The sequence below is a fragment of the Copadichromis virginalis genome, linkage group LG6, assembly GCF_057382275.1.
Source record: "Copadichromis virginalis isolate Kocher_CV1m ecotype Utaka linkage group LG6, C_Virginalis_male_GT1.1, whole genome shotgun sequence".
NCBI lineage: Eukaryota > Metazoa > Chordata > Actinopteri > Cichliformes > Cichlidae > Copadichromis > Copadichromis virginalis.
The window spans coordinates 13,476,044-13,497,670 of record NC_140623.1 but is presented as its reverse complement, the minus strand read 5'-3'; the positions used below and the strand labels follow the sequence as shown (position 1 = coordinate 13,497,670).

General features: G+C 40.9%; 1 protein-coding gene across 2 annotated transcripts in view; it reads left to right on the top strand.

Annotated features, from left to right (window-relative positions):
• Positions 1-921: 921 nt before the first annotated feature.
• LOC146707408 (protein tweety homolog 3-like) overlaps positions 922-21,627 on the top strand; it is a 29,790-nt gene continuing 9,084 nt past the window's right edge. For both annotated transcript variants that reach the window (XM_085458750.1, XM_085458749.1), the window contains exons 1-8: positions 922-1,453; positions 2,417-2,602; positions 11,799-11,995; positions 17,208-17,319; positions 17,398-17,618; positions 18,268-18,363; positions 18,521-18,593; positions 18,724-18,799. In XM_085458750.1, the coding sequence (XP_085314876.1) occupies positions 2,477-2,602; positions 11,799-11,995; positions 17,208-17,319; positions 17,398-17,618; positions 18,268-18,363; positions 18,521-18,593; positions 18,724-18,799 (901 nt within the window). In that variant the 5' untranslated portion in view covers positions 922-1,453; positions 2,417-2,476. The remainder of the gene's footprint in view (positions 1,454-2,416; positions 2,603-11,798; positions 11,996-17,207; positions 17,320-17,397; positions 17,619-18,267; positions 18,364-18,520; positions 18,594-18,723; positions 18,800-21,627) is intronic.

The following is a 21,627-nucleotide window of genomic DNA, read 5'->3' as shown; positions in this document are numbered from 1 at the left end:
GTCCATACACTTCTTAATGTTTGAAGTCAGCTAATATCAGTTCCACTGTGTATAAAATCAAGCACATAGCCATGCCGTCTGTCTTTACAAACCTTTGTGAATAATGTGTAGTTTTAAAGAGATGGCTGAGTGTTGTGCTGTAATAGGAACCACAACAAAAGCTGATTGAGGTGTAGTGAGAAAAAAAATCACCAACACTCTGCTGACTTTAGAACTGCACAGCTCCAGACCTGCTCTGGCACTGAGGATTGTACAAAAACCTCCCAACAGTATCATGATCAAGAGTTTTAGCTGAAACAAAAGAGAAACTCTTTACTAAAACTCCTCAGAATAGTGACAGAGTTAAGTGTCATTACTCCATAATGTTGTTCATGGATCTCTTCTCATGTAGAGAATAAGTCTGAGAACAAAAGGGGTGCCTCTGGGGAAAACACAGAGAACAACCAGTGAAATATAGGATTTTATTTCAAAATGTATGTATTTGAAATTAGCCCAGTGTTAAAAGTACAAGTGAAAATATAATTTCTATGTATTTATTATAATGTAATAAAAAATCACCCTCAACACTGAAGATGTGCATCCCCTGAGTCTGCAACCCTCAACCTCTGATATCATATTTATTTATATTTATTATTGGTAGGAGACATTAATATTGTTTGGGACTGTTTTTCTGATTTTTTTTTTTTTTTCAAATTTGGAAATATTCCAGGAAAACATTTAAAACAATTTCTAGTGAAAGACCCATTGTGTTGCTTTCCACCTGTGTCGTAGTCATATAGGCTTTCTAAAATAATCTTCACCATTGTGGAGGATAAAACGTCTAATGTGTACTTCCACCACTTCAACACCAGGGGGAGGCTTTTTTGCGCATTTGCCCTCTCACATACACATCTACAAACTCAGGCGCGCGCTTGCAGAAACACACGCGCTCACACGCGCGCGGAGCTGCCGCAAAGCCCCGTCCTTCAGGGCTTTTAAAGCACCGTGTTTGCTTCACGCTCCAACAATACCATCCAATTGAAGAGCCACAACGCTGAACCGGCGGTCACTGTGGGAAGACCGCCGACGAGCACGAACCGTGAGCAGGGGAGGACAGCAACTGTATTATTATTAAAAAAAAATAGATAGTGGTTTGCTGGTCAGATAATTTAACCCCTAATCTGCCGTGACGCTTTTGCGGAGGGTGAAGGCAGTCGAAACGGGAGGACGTCTCGGTGAAATGTGAGCGGACCGGGTCGGTGACCGTTATTCCGTTCTTTTCAATGTGGATGGGACTACAAGCGACTCGCTCGTTGCAGCTAGCTCGGTCCGGCCGCGTTGATGCAGCAACAGCGCACGGCTGTCGTGCTCAAATCTACCGCCGGATTCGGGAAGACAATAGGTGAAGTATACGCCGGTCTGGACCTCCAAGACTATACCAAACGAGAGTCTGCATCCGCTTGGGCTTCACTAGGTAGGTCATAACACGGTTCCTACCCACCCCAGCACACGGACTTGGATGTCCACAGGCACGCAGACCTCAAAATGAATTCTTCCTTTTCTCCCTTCTCGTTGCCTTGACGACTCTGTGGTACTGCGGTAGATTTAATGGACAAAGTGGGATAGAGCTAGCTAATCTGGGTTTGCTAACATTTTATTGAGCGCTGCGATAGATAAATAAGGCTTGAATGCTGAATGTGTAAGGGTACCCGCGAAGGGGCTGACCTACATGTACCCATACAGTAAATTCAGTACAACGGCCATCCCCCCCTCCCGTTCAAGACACATTTATTTCACGAAGCCTGTGTTTTTGCAGTATGGGCGTAAATTGGGTGACGCTGTCATGGATGCTCTTGTCATGCCATAATTCATGTACAGGTTTAACGTTTGGGCGAAATGTACACTTACTGAATGTCTTGTCGGGCTTTAATTACATTTAATAGGTTATCGGTGATAATTGTTGTGCGGTTGTTATATAGTATAATATAGTTATTATAATGCATTGTGATACTGGCAATAAGCCAAACATACATCACTGTAAAGGAAGGCAACCTCCCAAATAGTAAAGTCATATGTCATATTGCAGTCTTTTTGCCTTTGTAACAAAACACACAGAAACCTGTAACCCCTGTGTTTTACAGCAGGGGTGTTTTATATTGGTCCAATGGGAAATGATCACGAAAGATTCAGCAGCTATACTCTTATTGAAATTAATAAATTGTGAAAATATATGCATAACTAATGAATAAAGAGGGTATCCATTATATTGGCATTTTTGACCCGCCCTGTTAGTGGGTATTGATTACTGTTAGGTCATCACATTAGCCTTATGATAACATGCGAATGCTGCGTCTTACTCTTCATCTAATGCGTTTGGTGACATTAAAAGTTGCTTCGTGTCCTCCTCAGATGCAGTGATTGGCTGTTTCTTTTACAGTGTCCCTGTGAGGAATCGGGCTAAAGAGTGAAGTGAGAGCCGGCAGGCAGCTGCATCAGGATGGCGGCCGTGGTGAATTATTCTCCGCCTTGGTGGGTGAATCTGCTCCACCGGTTGCCTCATTTCAACATCGAATTTCAGACAGTGAGCAGCGACTTCAGGCCAGAGGACTCTGAGTACCAGAAGGTAAGACAAGTGCGGGAGAATAATTACCTCCCACTCAGAAATTCATCATCTCCTTCATCGTGCAGCATTGCCTCATCATCGTACCTCCTGCCACATGCCCACACTGTAATTTCACAGCAGAGTGGCCAAGTGGTGACTGAAGCCGTCCTGCAGCCAGAGTTGTGGGGTCTATCCCTGCATCGATCAGTGCGCTGTGTGAATGTGTGTGTGTGTGTGAGAGAGAAAAAAAGAGAGAATAAAATCTGTGAGCCTATTCTTGTTCCACAGTCATAGACAGATGAATCTATATAAATAGATACTGCATATGAATAGCCTGACTCTGTAGAAAAGCGAGAAGGTAAAGGAATCTTTCTGTCTTCCATTTATTTTCTGCCAAATACGTTTGTAGTCCACGTAGAGAGTAAATAAGGGAATAGAAATGCAATCTCAAACCCACTCGTGCTTGTCTGACAGTGGTTTAGCCTCTATTAGCCTTTTTAAAGACGTATTTACATTTGTAAACAGTGACTGGTTCATTGAACTGAAGTCTTGCAACAGATATCCGGATATTTGAATTGCACTGTAAGTCCCAGACCGTGGAGAACCTGTAAATCAATGAATTTAGTAATCAGTTAAGACTTATTTTTTTGCAAATTAAATTTAGTTTGCTGTAGAACTCCTATTCTGACACATAAAATATCCAACATAACACAGCGTAGTACTAAGCACCGAAGGTACTTATAATTTCAAAAAATAAAATCAAACGAAGTAAGTAAACACTGTTTTACACTCTGAAACTATAAACCTTTGTTAACAGTGCTCCTGGTGTTTTTTTCACCTTGTAAAGCGCGTGGCATGATGCAGTGTTGGTAGGCTGGAGCAGCTACACAGAGCTGTGCAGGACCCCGTCTACGTGCTGAAACTGTACTGTCACCTGATGGCAGTGCCAAAAACACATGGAGCAGTCAGTAATGTGGGCTGTTTGTCCCATTGTTTGTGCTTTGACCCCTGTCATGATCAAACAGGAAAAAACAATGAAAAAAGCCATTGTCTGAGGTCTTGTGATTTTTATTTTTTTATATTTACATTTTTTTGCCCTTCTTCTTGTTCATCGAGAACTCTGCTGTTGTTCCCCTCAATCTCCAAGCCAACTAGTCAGCCAATTAGCAGTCAACCTATGAATAGCATGATCGACGTTGGTTAAATTCCCATAATTCTTCACTCTGTTTAGCAAAAAAGGTACCAGTTGGACACCAGCACAGGCCATGAATCCATATTAAGTCTGTGTAATCATCTGTGGACAGATTGGGGTTTTTTTTTTACCTTTCAATGATAAAATGTGGTGGTTTGTGAAAGTATCATCACTCTTGATGAACTGCTTGCAGCTCATACATATATGCAATCTGTAATATGAGGTAGTGAGTAGGAATTGATTTCTTGGCTCTCTAGACACCATTAGAAGTGTAGGAACCAATGGCCACAAATAAATCACAGACAATTTTGAAAACCTATTAATATGTAAAGTCATTTATCACTGGCAGAAATCCCAATGTGATTGTCCTACTTGTATATCATTATCAGTGTAATATCTGCTGATTTGCGAGGGTTGGTTGGACAAAATATGCAGTCAGCACTTTGTGCTCTCCGATGGTCCGTTTTTCCACAAATTTTCAGCATTTTATTGGATTAAAATGAACCTGATACTTGGAAAAAACTAATGAGGAAAAATCCCAAATTAGATTTCTTTGAAAGCATAAAACTAATTGATATCATTCTTGGATTAAACACTGACTGAGTCAGGAACGGTGCATTGGAAAGCAGCTTCATCTTGAAAGGGGGGGGGGATTTGCCCCAGTTTTGCTGCATTTCATTAGAATCCTCAAACAAGGTGACTCCCAGGTCTCTGCAGCAGTAAACCCAGCCTCGCTAGGCCATATAAAGCAAAGGCACATCACTCAGGATCTCACATTTCATGCACCGCAGTCATCCCTCAATGCATTTGCTGACACTACGGGGAGAGAAGGGAGGGCGTACAAGTTCATGCGCTGAGCGTGGGAAGGCACCCACAGCCACGAACAAGGGGAGGGAGATGAGAACCGTAGAGAGAAGAAGGGAGAGAGGAGGAGGAGGAGGAAGAGGAGTGAGAAACATAAAAAAGGGACTGATTGGAGCCGAGAGGAGAGAGAGAAGGCTCCATGAGCCATGGGAGGTGCTTCCAAATTGCCAAATAGCCACTTCCTGCGAGCTATTCAGTGTTTAACTAAGGGCCTTTGTAGATGTGTGTGCCAATGTGTTTGCCCACTGGAATTTTAAGGACCCCCCTTTTAGACTAATTACATCCTGACATATTTTAGCAAACGAGGCGGTTTCTATGTCAGTGAGGATTTTGTGCTACGACCATACGTTTGTTTGTACAGCTGTAGACGTTGCGTGCACTGTATTTATATATATATATATATATATATATATATATATATATATATATATATGTATATATATATATATATATATATATATGTATATATATATATATATATATATATATATATATATATATATATACACACACACACACACACATATATATATATATATACACACACACACACACATACATACATATATGTCACGTACAGTATGTTCGCTTTCTGTGTCAGCGCATTTAGAGCTTGCTCGTTGAGATGAGGTCACACAGCTCCCTTGGGGGGGTTTCGTGTGTGTTATTTCGCAAGTGTGTGTGTGAGTGAGTGAATGTAGGGGTTCCATTCAGGGTGAAATCGTTAATTCTGGCTAGACGCAGAGGAGGGAGAGATAGAGGTTGAGAAGGACAAGGAGAAGGAGGGTGAGTTGGACTGGGGGGAGGGTGAAGGGGAGGGCTGGAGTCTGTTGTGGAAGAATGCTCTCTTTCTTTCTTTCACTCTTTCACTGAAGCCCGTCTTTAGATTGGCTCAGTATATCTGTCTCAAAGGCTTTCATGCATCTACTCATCCAGCTGAGAAGCACATAAACACTCGGGCGCACACATAACAAACAAGGTCTTACACAGTGTCTTTCAGCACACGGTGTTCGTCACCGCACCACGACATTTCTCACACACACACACACACACACACACACACACACACACACACACACACACACACACACACACACACACAATAGAGAGAGATTCTTCTGTGCAGTGTTTTTCTTTCTGATGTGATTTGGCTCGGGTTCATTTGCATTCAGCTTTTGAAGCTGGTCACAAAAAAAAAGAAAAAAGCTCTCCTCTCACACCATGTCTCACTCACTCACTGGTCTGTGATGACTTTGACTGTAGTGGGGATGCTGACTCTGTGGCTTTGTGAAGAAAACCGTTTGCGTTTTTTTTCCTGGATAGCTGAAATAGGAGCTCTTATCCTGAGGTTCTGCATTTGTGTTCATCTGTTTGCGTTATGGTGGAATCGCAAAGTCAGCTCGCAGCCACAGTTAAGCAGCTGCAGAACATTACAGAGGAATCATGTGACCTGTAATAACACACACTTTCATATTGCCAGCTGTGGAAAGTAAGTCAGTAATTGGTATTTTGGATGGTTTGCTACAGTTTGCACTGAAGAAGGCATTTCCTCGTAGCAGTTTAGAAAGATGATGCTAGCGTTGAATGTTTTTTGTGTGCGCTGTCCATGCCTTTATGCTTTGGTAGCTCTTTGACCCAGTGGCACAGGTGAATATTAACAGAATGAACTTGAGGTCAGTGAATGCCTCAGGAAAGAAGTTGAGAGGATAGTAGGCCAAATTACAGAGTAACACACAGGCAGGGAGAGTGCAAGGACAACTCAGTGAAGTGGAAGTGATTGATCCTGTCATCTCAAACACACACACACATGCATGCACACTTGTGGGAGTGCATGTACACACACTTAAATGGGCAGATTGAAAGTAGATCAGTGTGCCGGGGTGTTTAACGTTTAGCCCCTCCTCCAGCCTGCAAGCTGATCTCTAGTGTGGAGATGTGCACGCACGCACACACTAATGTACACCCAGGCTCACCATGCTTATTAGGGGCTAATTGATCCACGCCTAATCTGCACTGATGGTTTGTTAGCCTGACAGTTAATCTAACAGCCATCAAGCACACCAGGAGGAGTTCTATAAGTACTAGGTCAGTTGTTGTTGCTTTGTAAACATAACAGTCATGACTCGCTGATTTGCACTTTTCACTGGCAGGTGATCATTCAAATCATATTTCCTGCAAACTGTGAGATATCTTTCATTTCTAGCTGCTTAAACATAAACTTTCACTTCATTACGTCTCTTAACCACACTAAGCACTGAGTAATTTTGGGGTTTGATAATCTCCAAGACCCAATTTGTGATGGGTTAGGGTTTTCACTTTTTTCTACTGAGTACTGAGCCAGCCCTTATCTCTTTACAGTTTGCTTCCAAGGTGCCAGAATTTGTTGAAACTTTTTAGTGGTCTTTGACATACATAAAAAAGTAATGCACCAAAGAGATGATTCCCATATCTCAGCATTTCAGTGCAGTGTCTCCTTAAAAGATCTGAGTGAACTGGACAAGTGGAGGACACAAAACAGATGTATTAAGCAGATGAACAGTATCTGAAAGTCATGTCCTTAAGAAACAAAAAAATAAACAACGACACGACACAGGACCTGTAAAATGCATCTGGCCTTTTAGTTGATCCATCTATTGTTCTCCAAAGCTTTATCGGGAATGGTGTCGGTGGAAGGGTGACTGTAAAGAAGTAATTCTTTAGGAGGGGAAAGAGGGAGAGAAAGCTGAGGTATGCCAAATTACACAAGAACTGCACTGAAAATCAGTGGCAGTGGGACTTACGGGGTGACGAATCCAAATTTGAAAGCTTTTGTCCAAAGTGTTGTTAGTCTGCACAGAAGAGGTAGAACAGTGTGTGTCTACAGCCATCTGTAAAACAGGGTGGAGACTGTCATTGTTTTGGGAGAATTATGAACAGAGAAAAGTATCATCAGATTTTGATCCACCGTGCAATACCATCTGGAAAGCATCTCATTGGCAAATCCTTTATTTTTCAGCATGACAATGATCCCAAACAGTGCTACAAAGGCATACCTGGATAGAAAAACTATCGGGCATGAATACTATCAGTGATAGCATTGGCCTTAGAGGAGGATCATCTTTATGGAACAAAACGCAGCCAGCATCCAAAGAAGAGCTTTGAATGTCCTTCAAGAAGCCTGGAATAAGAAATTAGAAGAAAGTTTGCCTAAAACGGTTTCGTCTGTGCTGAAGAATAAAAGGGGTTTAATATTCCAAATATTGACTTTCAAGCTCACTAAAATTGTACAAACTCTGTTTATGCCTTATATGGCGTATCTTATTAATTTTCATTTACACGTGTTTAGGTAAATTTCAATGGTGTTTTAAGACTTTTGCATTGGATTGTATATGTAATTCTTTATATGAACAGACTTAATAGTCTGTAGTATAGTTTATCTATAGATAGCTTTATTGTATGTAGTTGATTTTAGTTGCATTTGTTTGAACTACTTGCTTTTTTGATGATCTGTTTACTAGTTGTTTTTCAGACGCCCAGGTTTTCTGTGAAAATTGCTTTTTTAAAATCAAAAATGCACACTCTGAAAATGTGAGTTTATTGATGAAAAAATGACATTTAATTCGTTTTTAAATACTGTTTTGACTAATGCCAATTTTTAAGCCCTGCAGTTTGATTGCATGGCCTAGCCTACGTTTTTCACGAGTTTAAGCTGTGTTTGGAGGCTTGGGTTTTCACCTTTCAGCCCATCATATGGGAACAGGAGATTTTCTCTGTGTTCACAGTGAGTTTCTTTCCAATGTTGTAGCAAAGCATGTCGCAGCCTTGCTGTCTCACTCATGCTCTGTGTTTAATTGGGTTAACCAAACAATTGTATTAACCCTGAAAGACATGCTATAAACAGTCCAAAAATATTTCCCTGCCTAGCAACAGTAAGGCTGTAAATAAGACTTGCAAACACAAAAACAAATCTGCAGAAAGAATTACCTAGTCCCCTGATATCTGATGATCTTCTCATTCATTCAGGCCAGTACAGTATTCTTTTTTTCTTTTCCATTTTGGCTTAGTCATTGCATGAAACTGTTTCAGTGCCGAAGGCTGTCTTCAGACTGCAGGCAGAAGTCTAGTTATTTTTTCTGGTTTCTGAACTGAAATTTACATTCACAATTCTATTATGTAGTTAAAATAGCCTGTGACAACCTGAAAATTGTCTCTGTGAAGCAATTCATGGTACAATGCCACCACTCATGGCTCCGACTCTGCACCCACACACGCCACAAGAAATGCCATAATTAAAAAGCTGGCTGTCGTCTTTGTGCTCTTTGTCATCTGCTCACAAATTTTCCCACACAAACTTATGAAGTAGAAAATGTAAACACTAACTGTGACCTCCATGTTTATTTCTGTATGACATGTGACGTCTTTGCCATTGTTCTTTTGGGCATGCGAGTCACCACAGCATCATGAGCAGTTTGCTCTGAAATCAGATCTCGGCCACTTGAAAAAAAACATAATCCAACCAAAATTGAACTCTTATGAAAGGGGAAACCGTGAATTCATGTAAAAATATTACTTTCTCTCCATGAATGTGTCCTACTAGTGACATGTATCATAATGTATATGTGCAGTTTCATTGCCAGTCTGTTACGGTTAATCTGTATCTCCATTTAGTTTAAATCCCTTTGTTGATTTTACATACACACATACCTATACATAATACCATAGACTAAGAATCAGGAAACTCATGTCATTTCCTCTCTCATCATCTTTAATCTGTTGGGAGGAGACAGTCAGGGATAGCTGGGTAATAACCAGATTTCTTCTCCTTGTCCTCCTCCTTCTTTCTGATGAGCAGGGCTCAACATTGCTAATAGCACATTTGCTGAGATGGACCCTCACTAATGAATATTTTTTCTTACAGTCAGAATTTGCACAATAAAATACTTAAATTTTTTAAAATAAAACTACTGGAGGGGATAATTTAAGACAGACCTGTTTGTTTTGTACAGCACAGCTATTTTAGGAATAAGCGTGTGGTAGTGTAATAAGACAACTTTTAAAACTACACAAATGGCAGACAATGGCCAAGGGACGTAGTGTGTAAACATCGCCAACACTGTGGACTCCATAACTGCAGAGCTCCAAACCTCCTCTGGCATTAACATCAGCAAAAAACTGCACCGGGAGCTTCGTTGGCTAGATTTTCAATGCTAAGCAGCTCCTGTAGGTATAAAGTATAGCTAGCTCAGTACTTTTGTCCATATACTATAGTTGTAACTTATCTTGTAATGAGGTACATCACATTTAAACATTGCACCAGGTCACAGCCATAACTGTAGGATCTCACACAGTAGACTGATGCGTTTAGTAAATAATGATGCCTGGCATGTTTCACTACACATATACTGTATGAAAAATTTTGCTGTAGTATTCTAATGAACCCATACCTGATTAGATTGGCTCTAGCCCCCTATGTGTTGGTATGGTGCTATAGTGCTGTTACATGTGCCTCAGCTCACACACCAAGAAGCACTGACATTATTAGGGTGCATAGTTTTTCTTAATGTGAAAAGAGATTTGTGCCTTCAAAGACAAGTTATCACTTATATGCTTTTGTGAGTAGCTAGCGTGAATTGTACTGCTTACTGAAAAAGTCCAATTTAAAGAGGCAGTGAAAGTAGAAATAGAAGTGAGAACATTGCAGTTTTAGCTGGCCCCTCATTCTAACATTTTAGACTAAGATGCTGAACACGCAAACGTGGCACAGTCTCTTACTAACAGGTTAGCACTGTTTTTTGTGCTCATGCTAGCATGCTAACATTGGCGTCTAGCTCAGTTGGATTTCCAGCTCAGAAAGTCCTTTACTTCAAAAGTAGTGCCATGCCTAGTGGTTTTGACATCGTATTGAATATAGGTGCTTAGCAACTCGTTTAGACCCATATTTACACATAGCTGGTTCAATCCTTAGGAGGATGTTCATGTTTCTCCATTATTTTTTCATTGGAACCATTCTAAGAGGCTCAAGGAAGAAGACCTTTAAAACTGCAGTGATTGTCTGTTTTTCTTCGTGTGTGTGTTCTTTTTTTTGCTCTTCTAATCCTTGCACGAATCCTGTTGGGTTAAGAGACACAGTCCCAGAGATTGCTTTTCCTGATATATTTTAATAAGCTTAAAGATGTAAGGGCATTGCCGTCTGGAAATCAGCAAAAATATGAGGTCAGTAGCAAAAAAGCAGCAGTTTAAAATCTTGGGAAGTCAGGAAGTGTTTGTGGAGTCCCATTGTGTTTATCATCAAGGGTCCCCAGAGTTGCACTGTTGCAGTTTGTCACCATGTAGCTCCGTGGCAGAATTCCTTTGTCTGCCTTAAGTAGTCTAGCAGGTGGAGATTTTTGGTTTTCCAGAAACGTGTAATTGTCCCTCATGGTCCTCCAGTACAATGACTTTTCCAGACAGTCCCAGAGGGGAAAGAAAAATCAACATTTCAGCGTGTGTGTAAGATAAAAAAAGATTTCATCAGTCCCAGCCAAACTGCTGTAACAGCTCTCGTGTCTGTCTTTACCGGCTTCTTCCTTTTTTAGAGTTCACTTCAGTCATTTTTCACATCTGCTTCCTTGTACGTCTCTCCAGCGTGTCTTTTTTTGTTTCAAATTTACTCCCCCTACTTCTCCTTCTGTCTACCCCCATCACCCCCACCCTCTTTTACACTTCAAAGCTTTTAGAGGGTATGTGATCTGTGTGGTGGGTCTCTGGCGCATACAGCTCCCCAGCAGCAGCGCTTCCTCTCACTTGTGGAGGTGTGTGTGTGCATGTGCTTGATGGTGTGCAAATACAGGAGAAGGTAAAAATTTTATGGTGTCTATCAAAAGCCCATTTAACAGTCACTCTTTTGGGGGCCTCAAGTAGCAGGAGACAGGAACACAGTTTTGCAAATACATTCACATGTGTCTGGCAAATCATGTGGTCTGTTGGTGTGTCTGGTTTCTGTTCATATCAGCTAATTTGCTTCCTTAACCCACATCCTAAATGGCCCACTTCCTTGTGATAAAGGAAACCTCTCAAACACGATGCATCTGAATGAATCAAGACAAAGTTTAATGGAAAACGTGTAACACAAACTGTACAAAAATCACAAATGTCTTGTTTTTGCTAATTGGTTTTTTGTTTTTTCTCTCACTCTTTCCTCAGTCTGTGTTGCTCCTCGGTGCTGTGGCGTTGCTGTGTTTGGGCCTGGACCTTATTTTCCTCCTTTTCTACTCTTTCTGGCTTTGCTGCCGGCGGCGCAAGAGTGATGAGTCCTCACACTCCCATATGCACTCCCAGCAGCCTAGCGCTGACTGCTGCTGCACCGCTTGGTGCGTCATCATTGCCACACTCGTCTGCAGGTGAGACGTTATTCCTATGAGATCGACTCTTCTGTACAATGTGATGAAGCTGTTTGTGCTTGAGTGCGTTTAGCAACATCCACCTTTGCATCACAGTCTGTAAGATGAGTAAGGGAGGATTGTGTCTCATTGACTTTGAATGAAGTAATGTCGTGTGTTGCTGAACTGAATTGCTGAAAAGTTGATGAAAGTTCAGAATGTCGAGCACCATATCAGCCACGTTTATTCAAATGGTCCAGCACTAGCTAGCTCTCGTTAATGTAAAGGTATCCACAGCAACTTGGTTGGCTTGCCTTAAGAGTGCCAGTGTTGCTAATACTTTATTTAAAGTTAGAAGTTGGAAATGTTGACTTCCAAGACTGAATTTATAACTGGAACGCCCCCTCAAGTTGGATTTCCAGCTCAGAAAGTCCTTTACTTCAAAATCCATGTTGGTGGAAGTGCACATAAAAACTGCAAAACCTCTCATCTGTACTACTACTGTTTTGTATTTGTGACTTACTAAATAAGTCACACACAGAGACCCAACCAGGCTCCATCTTTGTGTTTAAGGGCAGAAAAACAGACATTATACTGTATTGCTAGATGGATGCTTCTACATTGCTAGGAGCAAAACAAATCCTCTTCTTTCCTTTCTTTTCCGGCTTGAACGCAGTCAAGTCGGGAGTGATGTCATTCCCTGCTTTGACATCTGACTTCGGAGGTAAATGAAGCGCAGCATTAGACCATCAATCCTGCAAAGAAACAAAACAAAACAAAAGTCAGGGATGCCTTTGTTTGGCAGTGCTTAAGTGTGAATGCTCCCATAGGGCTGAGCCAGCATAATTAGCTATTCACTTGGAAGAGTTGCCCTCTAGCCCTGGACTCAAATTTTCTCAGGGGGTTGCTAAGAAAAGCGTTATACAGCCAGTTAGTGTACAGCGTGCAGCTGAAAAGGGATAGCAGGCTTGTAGTGCTTGACTAACAGGCTGAGCAGTGATGACTTAAGGCAAACGTTTTAATTTTCTTCAATCAGAACAAGTTTCTCTCATCATTACTTTGGAGCAGTGAGTAGCATGAGCAGAATGACTTTGGATTTTTTATTTGTCTCTTACTTGTATTATATGTGTACAACAAACACATGCAGTCAACATGTAAATAATTTTTGAATTAGTTATCATTAATAACTAGTTTTGTCTTAGCACACATTGCATCCAAGGTATACAGGAGAGCATTTCTGAAGCATCCTTGAAGCAAAAGGTCTACAGCAGCGGAAAACCACACCAAGTGACACTACAGTCAGCAAAGAGCAGGAAACTGAGGCTACAATTCACTCAGGCTCGCTGGCCTCAAGCCCTGTATTAACAGTTCAGGCTGCTGCTGGTGTAATGGTGTGGGAGATTGTTTTCTTGGCACACTTTGGGCCCCTTAGTATCAACTGATCATCATTTAAATACTATGACCACAGTATACCCATCTTCTGATGCAGGATAATTAATCATCTCAAACTGGTTTCTTTACATATTACAGTGACTTGCCTATACTCAGGTGCAGCATTTTGTAGTTATTTAAGATCGTGATCGTTTCCCCTCTCTCCACTGCTCTGTTTCAACATGCGTGTGTGAGTGTGTTTATCTGCTTTGCCATGTGTATGTTAGTGTGTTTATCTATTTAACCATATGTGTGTATGTGGGGCTAGCCAAGTAGAACATATAAAGTAAAGATAACAAAAGTGTGCAGATCAATGATAACTCGTCATGACACTGTAAGCGCTATAAAATCTTTCCAGAAAGTGTTAATGCCTGAAATGGTACGCCTCATGGTGGGTAAGCTAGTCCTGATGAGAGAATTAGCAGGTCTATTACAGCTGCACGCCCTGACAGGACAATAGATAAATAAAAAGAGGCCGAGGGTAAGAAGCTGACAGTGAAATGCAGAATAGGTGGCAATGGTGGCAAGTCACCATTCCAGCTGCTGTATCACATGCATGAAGCCCATGTGGCATATTTGGGAGCCAGCCAGGTGGTGACACTTCAGTGTTTGTGTTTATCTGACTCTGAAGGCTTTGTACGCTCTGGGTTCTTTAACCCAAGTGACCCAGTGGTAGGATATTTTGACCACAGATAGTGGAGTGTGTGTGGGCTCTGCTCTTACACAAAGACACAGACGAGCACATTTCTGCCTGCTTAGAGACACACAGACTGTTCCTCTTTCAGTTACCCTCTCATCAATTTTATGCCTCTCCTCTGCTGACTTTTTCCTTCCTCTCTTTCCATTTCTACATCTCTAGTCCTCCTCCTTTATTTATTATTTCTCTCTGTTCGGCCTTCTTCCTGGCCTAGAAAGGTTGCCATGGAGACAGAAGCAGATTTGATGCAGAGACGAGAAATGAATTATACAGTCGGGGAAGCTGTCTTTGTGTATGTGTGTGTGTGCATGTACGCACATTAGCGTGATTCAGAGCTGAAGATCGTTGTTTTGGAGGTTTTCATATGTTATGATTAGCTGCAATATTTCTTATTGAATATGGATCCGAGTATATGTGAACGCATTTGCGTGTGATTTTGTGTGCGTGCGGTTCCATGCGTTTTGTTTTTTTGGGGGTTTTTTTGGTTGGTCCACAATTTAATATGACATCATGTGTTATTTTTGGCTCAGCTCCAGCTACATGTGGGCTTCCTTCATTTGTGTGCAGCTGTAGTGTGTTTATACAGGAGACTCTGTAGCTTGCTTTAGGTTTTTTTTTTGCTGTTGTTGTGAAAAGATCAGCCAAAAAACAAAAAGATCAACATATTTGATTATTAGTTATTTTCTCAAATAACAAACTGGCTGCCAAGAATGAACTGAACACTGTATCTGAGTAACTGATTGTAAAATGCATATTCAAAAACACATAGAGAACAGGTAAGGTAACATGAACTGCTGAACTGTGGATCAATGTAAATGGCTGGATTCCTGTGAAATTTGAATCTAGTAGAATGATCAAAACAATTACATAGAGAGATCATTGGATCAAAAAATATGCATAGCTCAAATGGCTGTTGCTGAAAAAAAAAAGTCAGCCATGTGTCTCATTTTCTCATATAATATTAGTGAGAATATCCAAAAGCAGAACACAGAGGGAGGCAGGGAAAGCAATAGAAAATGAGCATTTACTGTCAGATCAAACCCAGTCCAGAGTCCAGTCTGAAAAGGTAAACAAGAATCCATAAAGAAGCACCAAAAGAACAAGGAGCAAGGGAACAAACGGGAGAACAACAGGGAACAAACAGACGAGCCGACACACATTGATCGGTGTCTAGATGCAGGTGAAAACAGTGAACAGCGGACCGTCTCGAAGGAGGGAAACAAAAGCAGGAAGTAAAGCCAAAACAAGGCACACGAGAAAACTAACCTTCAAAGTAAAAATGGTAGAGGCAAATAACTAATGACGAGACATGAAGACAGCAACGCTGAACAAGGTGACAGAATCTTTGGGACTCACACAGAGGGAGAAAACAGTAAAACTACGGTAATAAAAACCACGGGCACTATGACACTCACCCTGTATGTATCATACACTTTGTATCAATTTTGATTAATCAAAATGTTTTTGATGACATTATTGCGGATAATGTATGAAATTAGAGCCAGAAAGGAGGCCTGGCCAGCACGAATTGGATTGGTGAATCCCCCAGAATAGTCTTAAGCTGCTTTGTTAGTAGCGGTTTTAATCATCAGAATGCTGTCTGCTAACTGAATGCATTTATTTTGGACTGCAGTGAATCTGTTTGCACTGGAAGTGATCATAACCCAGCGTTGTATTCAGCGTTTACTTTCTTATCTGCTGAGCTCCGTCTGACTGCACTTAAGTGTGCTCATTTAGGTAGAACAAAGCATTTTTAGCTCATGAAGTCAGTTCATTTCAGTTGAAAGTGGACTGAAGCAGAAACTAAACAGAGCGCAGTTTCTTTGAGGTGACCTCGTTAAGAACAGCTTGCTGTTCCTAAAAGGCAAAAAGATGTTCTAGTAACGTATTTGTATTCTCCCGTTTGGAGGTTGTTTGTGTTATCAGAACTAAGCTGGATAGTGTTTACTGTCTCTTATTTGATTTCTCAACTTTTGCCTTAAAGGAGGATCTCTGTCTGTTTCATATCCTAAGCTTATGCAATCTCCTGATAGGAGCAGCTGGTATTAAAACCAGGGAGATAAAACTCATGGAGAGAGGAAAGGAGGGATAAAAGGGAACTAAGGGACAGAATGGGTGTTGGGTGAGAAGAAGAGGATGTGTAAACAGGAGCTGAGGGAGGTGGTTGACTGTTTAAGCTGAGATCACATGGAGGATGGAGTGAGATGATGGGAGGCAGGGATGGGTGGGGAAATGATAACTGATGAAGTAGACAGTGGCTACATCAACGCACAAAGCACATTAAAGGGCTACTGTGCTTGTTTTTTATCACCACTCTGTTTTTCTTCTGTGTTTGCGGTTTTATGTCATGTATGTCATAAAGCTCTGAAACACACACGCAGACACACACACAGCGCAGACCCTGTTGTAAGAGGGGCTACTCAAAATCTAATGGGCTACAATGAATTGCTGTAATAAGGGCCATAAATTTCTCTCTACAAATCTGTCTGGTGTTATTGTGCAGACAGCATCATCAATACAAAAGCATACAGTCGGGCACATGCATACAAGGGGAGGGCAGGAGCTTTTACAGGCTGAGTGAGGCTATAAAAGCATGGTGAGGAGGGGGGATGTCGGGGAAAAGGGGTCAGGAGTGACAAAACACAGAGTGGAGAAGATTTCTGTAACGGTGGTGGTGTTGGGCGGGCGACGGGTTAGTCGTAGCGTGAACATGGTTAAGGAGGACGTGGGCTTGAAATAAAGGAAAGTTGGGGGCCAGTAACCCCAGATATCGCAGCATATGTAATGTGTGAACGTGGGTGCAGAGCTGCAGAAGGATCATATTATTTGCGGTCTGGTGACCCAATTATTGTTTGGGCTCCGTGTGTGTGTGTGTGTGTGTGTGTGAGTGTGTGTGAATCATTTCTGGTAGTCCTGTGCTTGCCCGAGGCTTTAGGGTGACACCAAAGCCGAAAAGCCAAAGTGCTCAATGTCGCCTGTTGCTGGTTGAAAGAGCAACTGCACTCAGCAGTTCAACTGTCAGTGGGTAGTTCTGTATGATATGAATTTAAAGGTTAAATTATGTGCTGTGTTTACATGTGGGATGTCTTGTTTTCTGCCTCCTAGCGCTGGCATAGCCGTAGGATTCTATGGAAACGGAGAGTCGAGTGATGGAGCCGCGCGTTTAGCGTACTCCTTCCGTCATGCCAACCGCACCGTGTCTGGAGTGGAGAAACTGGTGAGTTGTCCACTGATTGCAAAAAATTTATTTATTTATTTATGGAAAACCTTCCTAATGACAGTTTTTTCTTTCTAGGTTTCAGACAGCGCCCTAGCCTTAAACCAGACTGTGGAGGAGAACTTGGTCCAGTTAGAGACAGCCTTCCAGGATCAGACAGATTATGTGTCCATCGTCCAGAAGCTCCAGGGACAGCTGGATGAGCTGGTGAGGCTGATGGTTGATGTTCCCTTCTGGTCCAATACTGAGATCTCCCTGGAGGACTTGGCCCGTAAAACGGAGGCCTTTGACTTTTACAGGTAACTACTGACCAGCATGGATTTTGTTTCTTACTCAGACTCAAGACTACTCTTACATTCTCTCATACACAAAGTGTTATACTGTAAGGTTAACTATTAAAACCACAGATGATGGACCATGTGTTCTGGTCATATCCTCAATCAAATCAAATAAGAATTTAAATATTTTAGGTGCACAACAGCAGAATTCAACAAATGTTAGCAAGAAAAGGCAAAATAACCAGTTCTAGTTCTAACCAGAATGAAGGCTACTCGCTTCCTCTGACAGACACATTGGATCAACAATGTCATGATGCACCTTTAAACGGAGAGGCTGAGATACATGCTAAAAGGAGCTCTTAAAAGCTATTCATGGATTATGTGGAGATTGTATCCTTCGCAGTAGTTTGTGAATGAATGGGTACTCTGATCTCATTCTTTAACTGTGAATGGCTTTCATCCCTCTTTTTCTGTTCATGTTAACCTGCTTTGTTGTTTTTGGGGCAATGACAGAAAAAGTGGTTGATAAAAAAAACAGATTGTGATGCTGTTACGTGTCGAGTCTTCTAGTAAAGCTTTAATTAGCTTTTCCTTTGCATTGCATATGTATCTGTTTGACTTGGTGTTGTATGTTTGTATGAAACACTGTGATAATTATTTTTATTTACAGGTGGTTGGGGTACCTTGGCCTGTTGCTCTTTGATGTTCTCATTTGTCTTCTGGTGCTGTTTGGACTGATACGCAACTCTAGAGGCACTCTTATTGGGTATGCTACCTTACATCACACACCAAAGCCTGCTCCTATTGGACAGATCAAACTGTGTCCTGCCTCTGTGTGTGCTGAGACTGCCTCCTGTATAACGTGTTGGTAAGCTGAATCTTGCTTTAAAAAGATATTTTTTTTGGGGGGGGTTGTTCTTCAGAGTGTGTCTGCTGGGTGTTCTGACTTTGATCATCAGCTGGGGATCGCTGGGCCTGGAGCTGGCTGTCGCTGCTGTAAGTGTAACCATGGCAACACTGCTGAGCTCTCCGGCTCTGCAGTGATGTAATCTTTACCCACTGCTCGAGTGAGTTTGTTCAGCACGTTACTGTAGCCTGATGTGTCATGTGCACTCGCCCCCCACAGTCAGCCAGCGACTTCTGCGTCTCCCCCGATACCTACATCACCAGGGTGACCAAGGAAAATGATGTCATTAACCAAGGTATGGAGACGAGAAAATAAATCATTGGCCTTTTTTCAAAACCTTTTGTGCTTCTTTCACATAATCATAAAATGAATTTAACAAATTGTATTGCGGTGTTGTTGGCTTTGAAATGATGGCTTTTAAGATGGGGACCAGGTCTGTGACCACTTGCAGTCAGTTGCCCTCTGTAAAGCAACTTTGGTGGATGAAACAGCAAGAAGTGCTGTTAACCTATGTGCCATCAGGTTGCGACTGGATGGAATCAAGTTGGAAATGAGGTCAAATCTGATAACAGCAATTAACTGATATATATCGACGCTAATTGGATATCTGTTGTTGTCTACATGCACAGAAATTTACTTACAGTCAGAGTCCAGCCAGAACCTCATAGATGTGATGTAGTTTCTTCAGGACAGTGAATTAACTGAAAAATGACAGGTTGTCTGTAACTTTGCTTTTATATAGAAATACAACCAGTGCAGTCGAATCTTCTGTTGGACAGAGATAATCACACACGAGTTACACTCATTGGCGCAGACTGACTCAGACTGTGAGCGTGTCTGTGTTTATGAATTATATTAATTTCACAGCTTTGCCAATCTGTCTGAGAGGGATTGCAGTCAGTCCAAGTTGGGTCACAATTCTTTGGAGACACACGACCTGTCGAGACCCATTGTGGTTGAAAGTAGTGCTGTGACACTTAGGATGTCGCATGCTTGACCTGTGGCAGGAAAAAACTAAAGAAAAAAAAGTAAATTAAAAGCAATCATAAGGCAAGGAGGTTATTATCCTATTTCTGTTGTTGTTTTGATTTGATTGATTTGATTTGATTTTATTGATTAGCATTCAAATTCAAATCTCAGTGAAAACAGTGAAAAAACAAACAAACAAACAGTGAAAACAGAACAAAAATCTACCATAAAGAAAGAAAGCATGAGACAAGGCTAATCAAAAGGTATTGGCTGAAGCATTTGCTTATTACGCCAACCCTTTTCACAAAATATCTTTTTGTATGCAGCTCCTGTACACAGGGCTTGAAGAAAATAATAAAACAAAGCAAAAACCAAACAAACAAACAAACAAACAAAAAAAAAAACAAAGAAAAAAAAAAAAACTTTCCACCTTAGATAAGTAACTACATCAAAGCAAAAGAATCAAGAGGTTTTTTTTTTTTTTTTTTCCTTTCTCCTTTTGCTCTTTTCATTCTTGATTTATATATTTTTCTAATACTCTATTTTTAAACATATTTTTAAACAAGGAAAATGAACTACACCTTTTTAAATCACTGTCATAACTATTCCACAGGTTAACTCCTCTAACAGAAACACATCTCTGCTTTATATTTGTCCTTATCTTGTTTTTTTTAAAGAAATCTGTTCCCCTTAAGTCATATTGACTCTCTCTGACTTTGAACAGCTTCTGAGTACTGGGGCAAAGCAAGTTATTTTGTGCTTTATACATTATCTGTGCCATTTTATATTCAACTAAATCATAAAATTTCAGGGTATTCAGATTAATAAACAAAATGTTAGTTGGTTCTATATAGTTTGATTGGTTTATAATTCTTATAGCTCTTTTTTGTAACTTGTCACTTGTGTGACTGATCCATAATCCACCTGTATTGACATTGGCTGTAGTGTGTCTAAACGGTGCTGGTAAGATAGGCATGAAGTGCTACAGGGCTAAAACAGCCTTTTCCAGTCTTGCAGACCACTGCCATCTATTTCAAAGTCTGTAAATCTGTGTGCAGTCCAAACCTTAAACCACAACTGTGGTCATAAGACGAGCTCATGAAGTGTTTCTGTGTTTTCATTTACTCGTTTTTATCTTCTAACGATTTACTTGTTGAAGCTGATTCTCATTTAACACTTTTAGTTGCAGTATGCGATAGCCACATCTCCATTATGGTTTTTACATCATTAATGACGTCTAAGGGAAGTTAACAATTAAAATATGTCAGATTCCCCCCCCCCCCCCCCAAAAAAAAATTAAAATCTGGTGGCTTTGTGCAAATAGTGATATTTCTTTTTTCAAATTTATATTATTTATATATCACACATAATTATAGTTTATATTATAATTTTTCCCATTTGTTTATCATATGCAAATTTTTCCTGTCTACTTGCAGTTTCTTCACAGCCCCACCAGGGGTCTGTGGCCTACCATTTGGGAATCTCTGGATAAAAGAATATTTACAGTTATTTATGCTGCTTGAAGACAAAAGCATCCCACATTTTGTTTTGGTTTTCACCAAATAAAATATCAGAATTTAAAGAAAGGGTGCGACACTTTTGGATCCAGAAGTCCTGGAGAAGGGATTGTCATGTTTAGAAATTCTCTGTTAATTATAAATCCTGAACATTTTATGGTAAAGGGATGTAGGGTACGACCCTTTATATGCAAATGCTGCATATTGACAAAAAGTGTGAGCTGAAATGTCTCAAACAGAGTCCATTTTCCTCACTGACAGTTGAATCTCACCCTGACATGTTGGTGCTATTTAAAGAAACAAGTGTGTGTGTTTGTGTGTGTGTGTGTATCCAGCAGGATTGTGTTTGATTGGCACTCTGGTATCTAAAAGCTCTCACTCTCTCTCTGTGCTCACTGCAATGCATCAGCAACCCTGTACTCCCTGCTCGCTCTGCCCTTGCTTGTCTCAGATTCAGAAAAAAAACCCAACCTGACTACATTTCGTTTTTCATTTAATTGCATTTGTTCTCTCTTTCCATCCTGTTATATCCCTCTTTACTTCTCAGTTGCTCCGTTTCTTTGTCTCCATTTCTCTCCCTCGCTCGCCTCCTTTCACTCATCTAATGACTTCTGTTTGTCTGTCAGTTGTTTCCGCT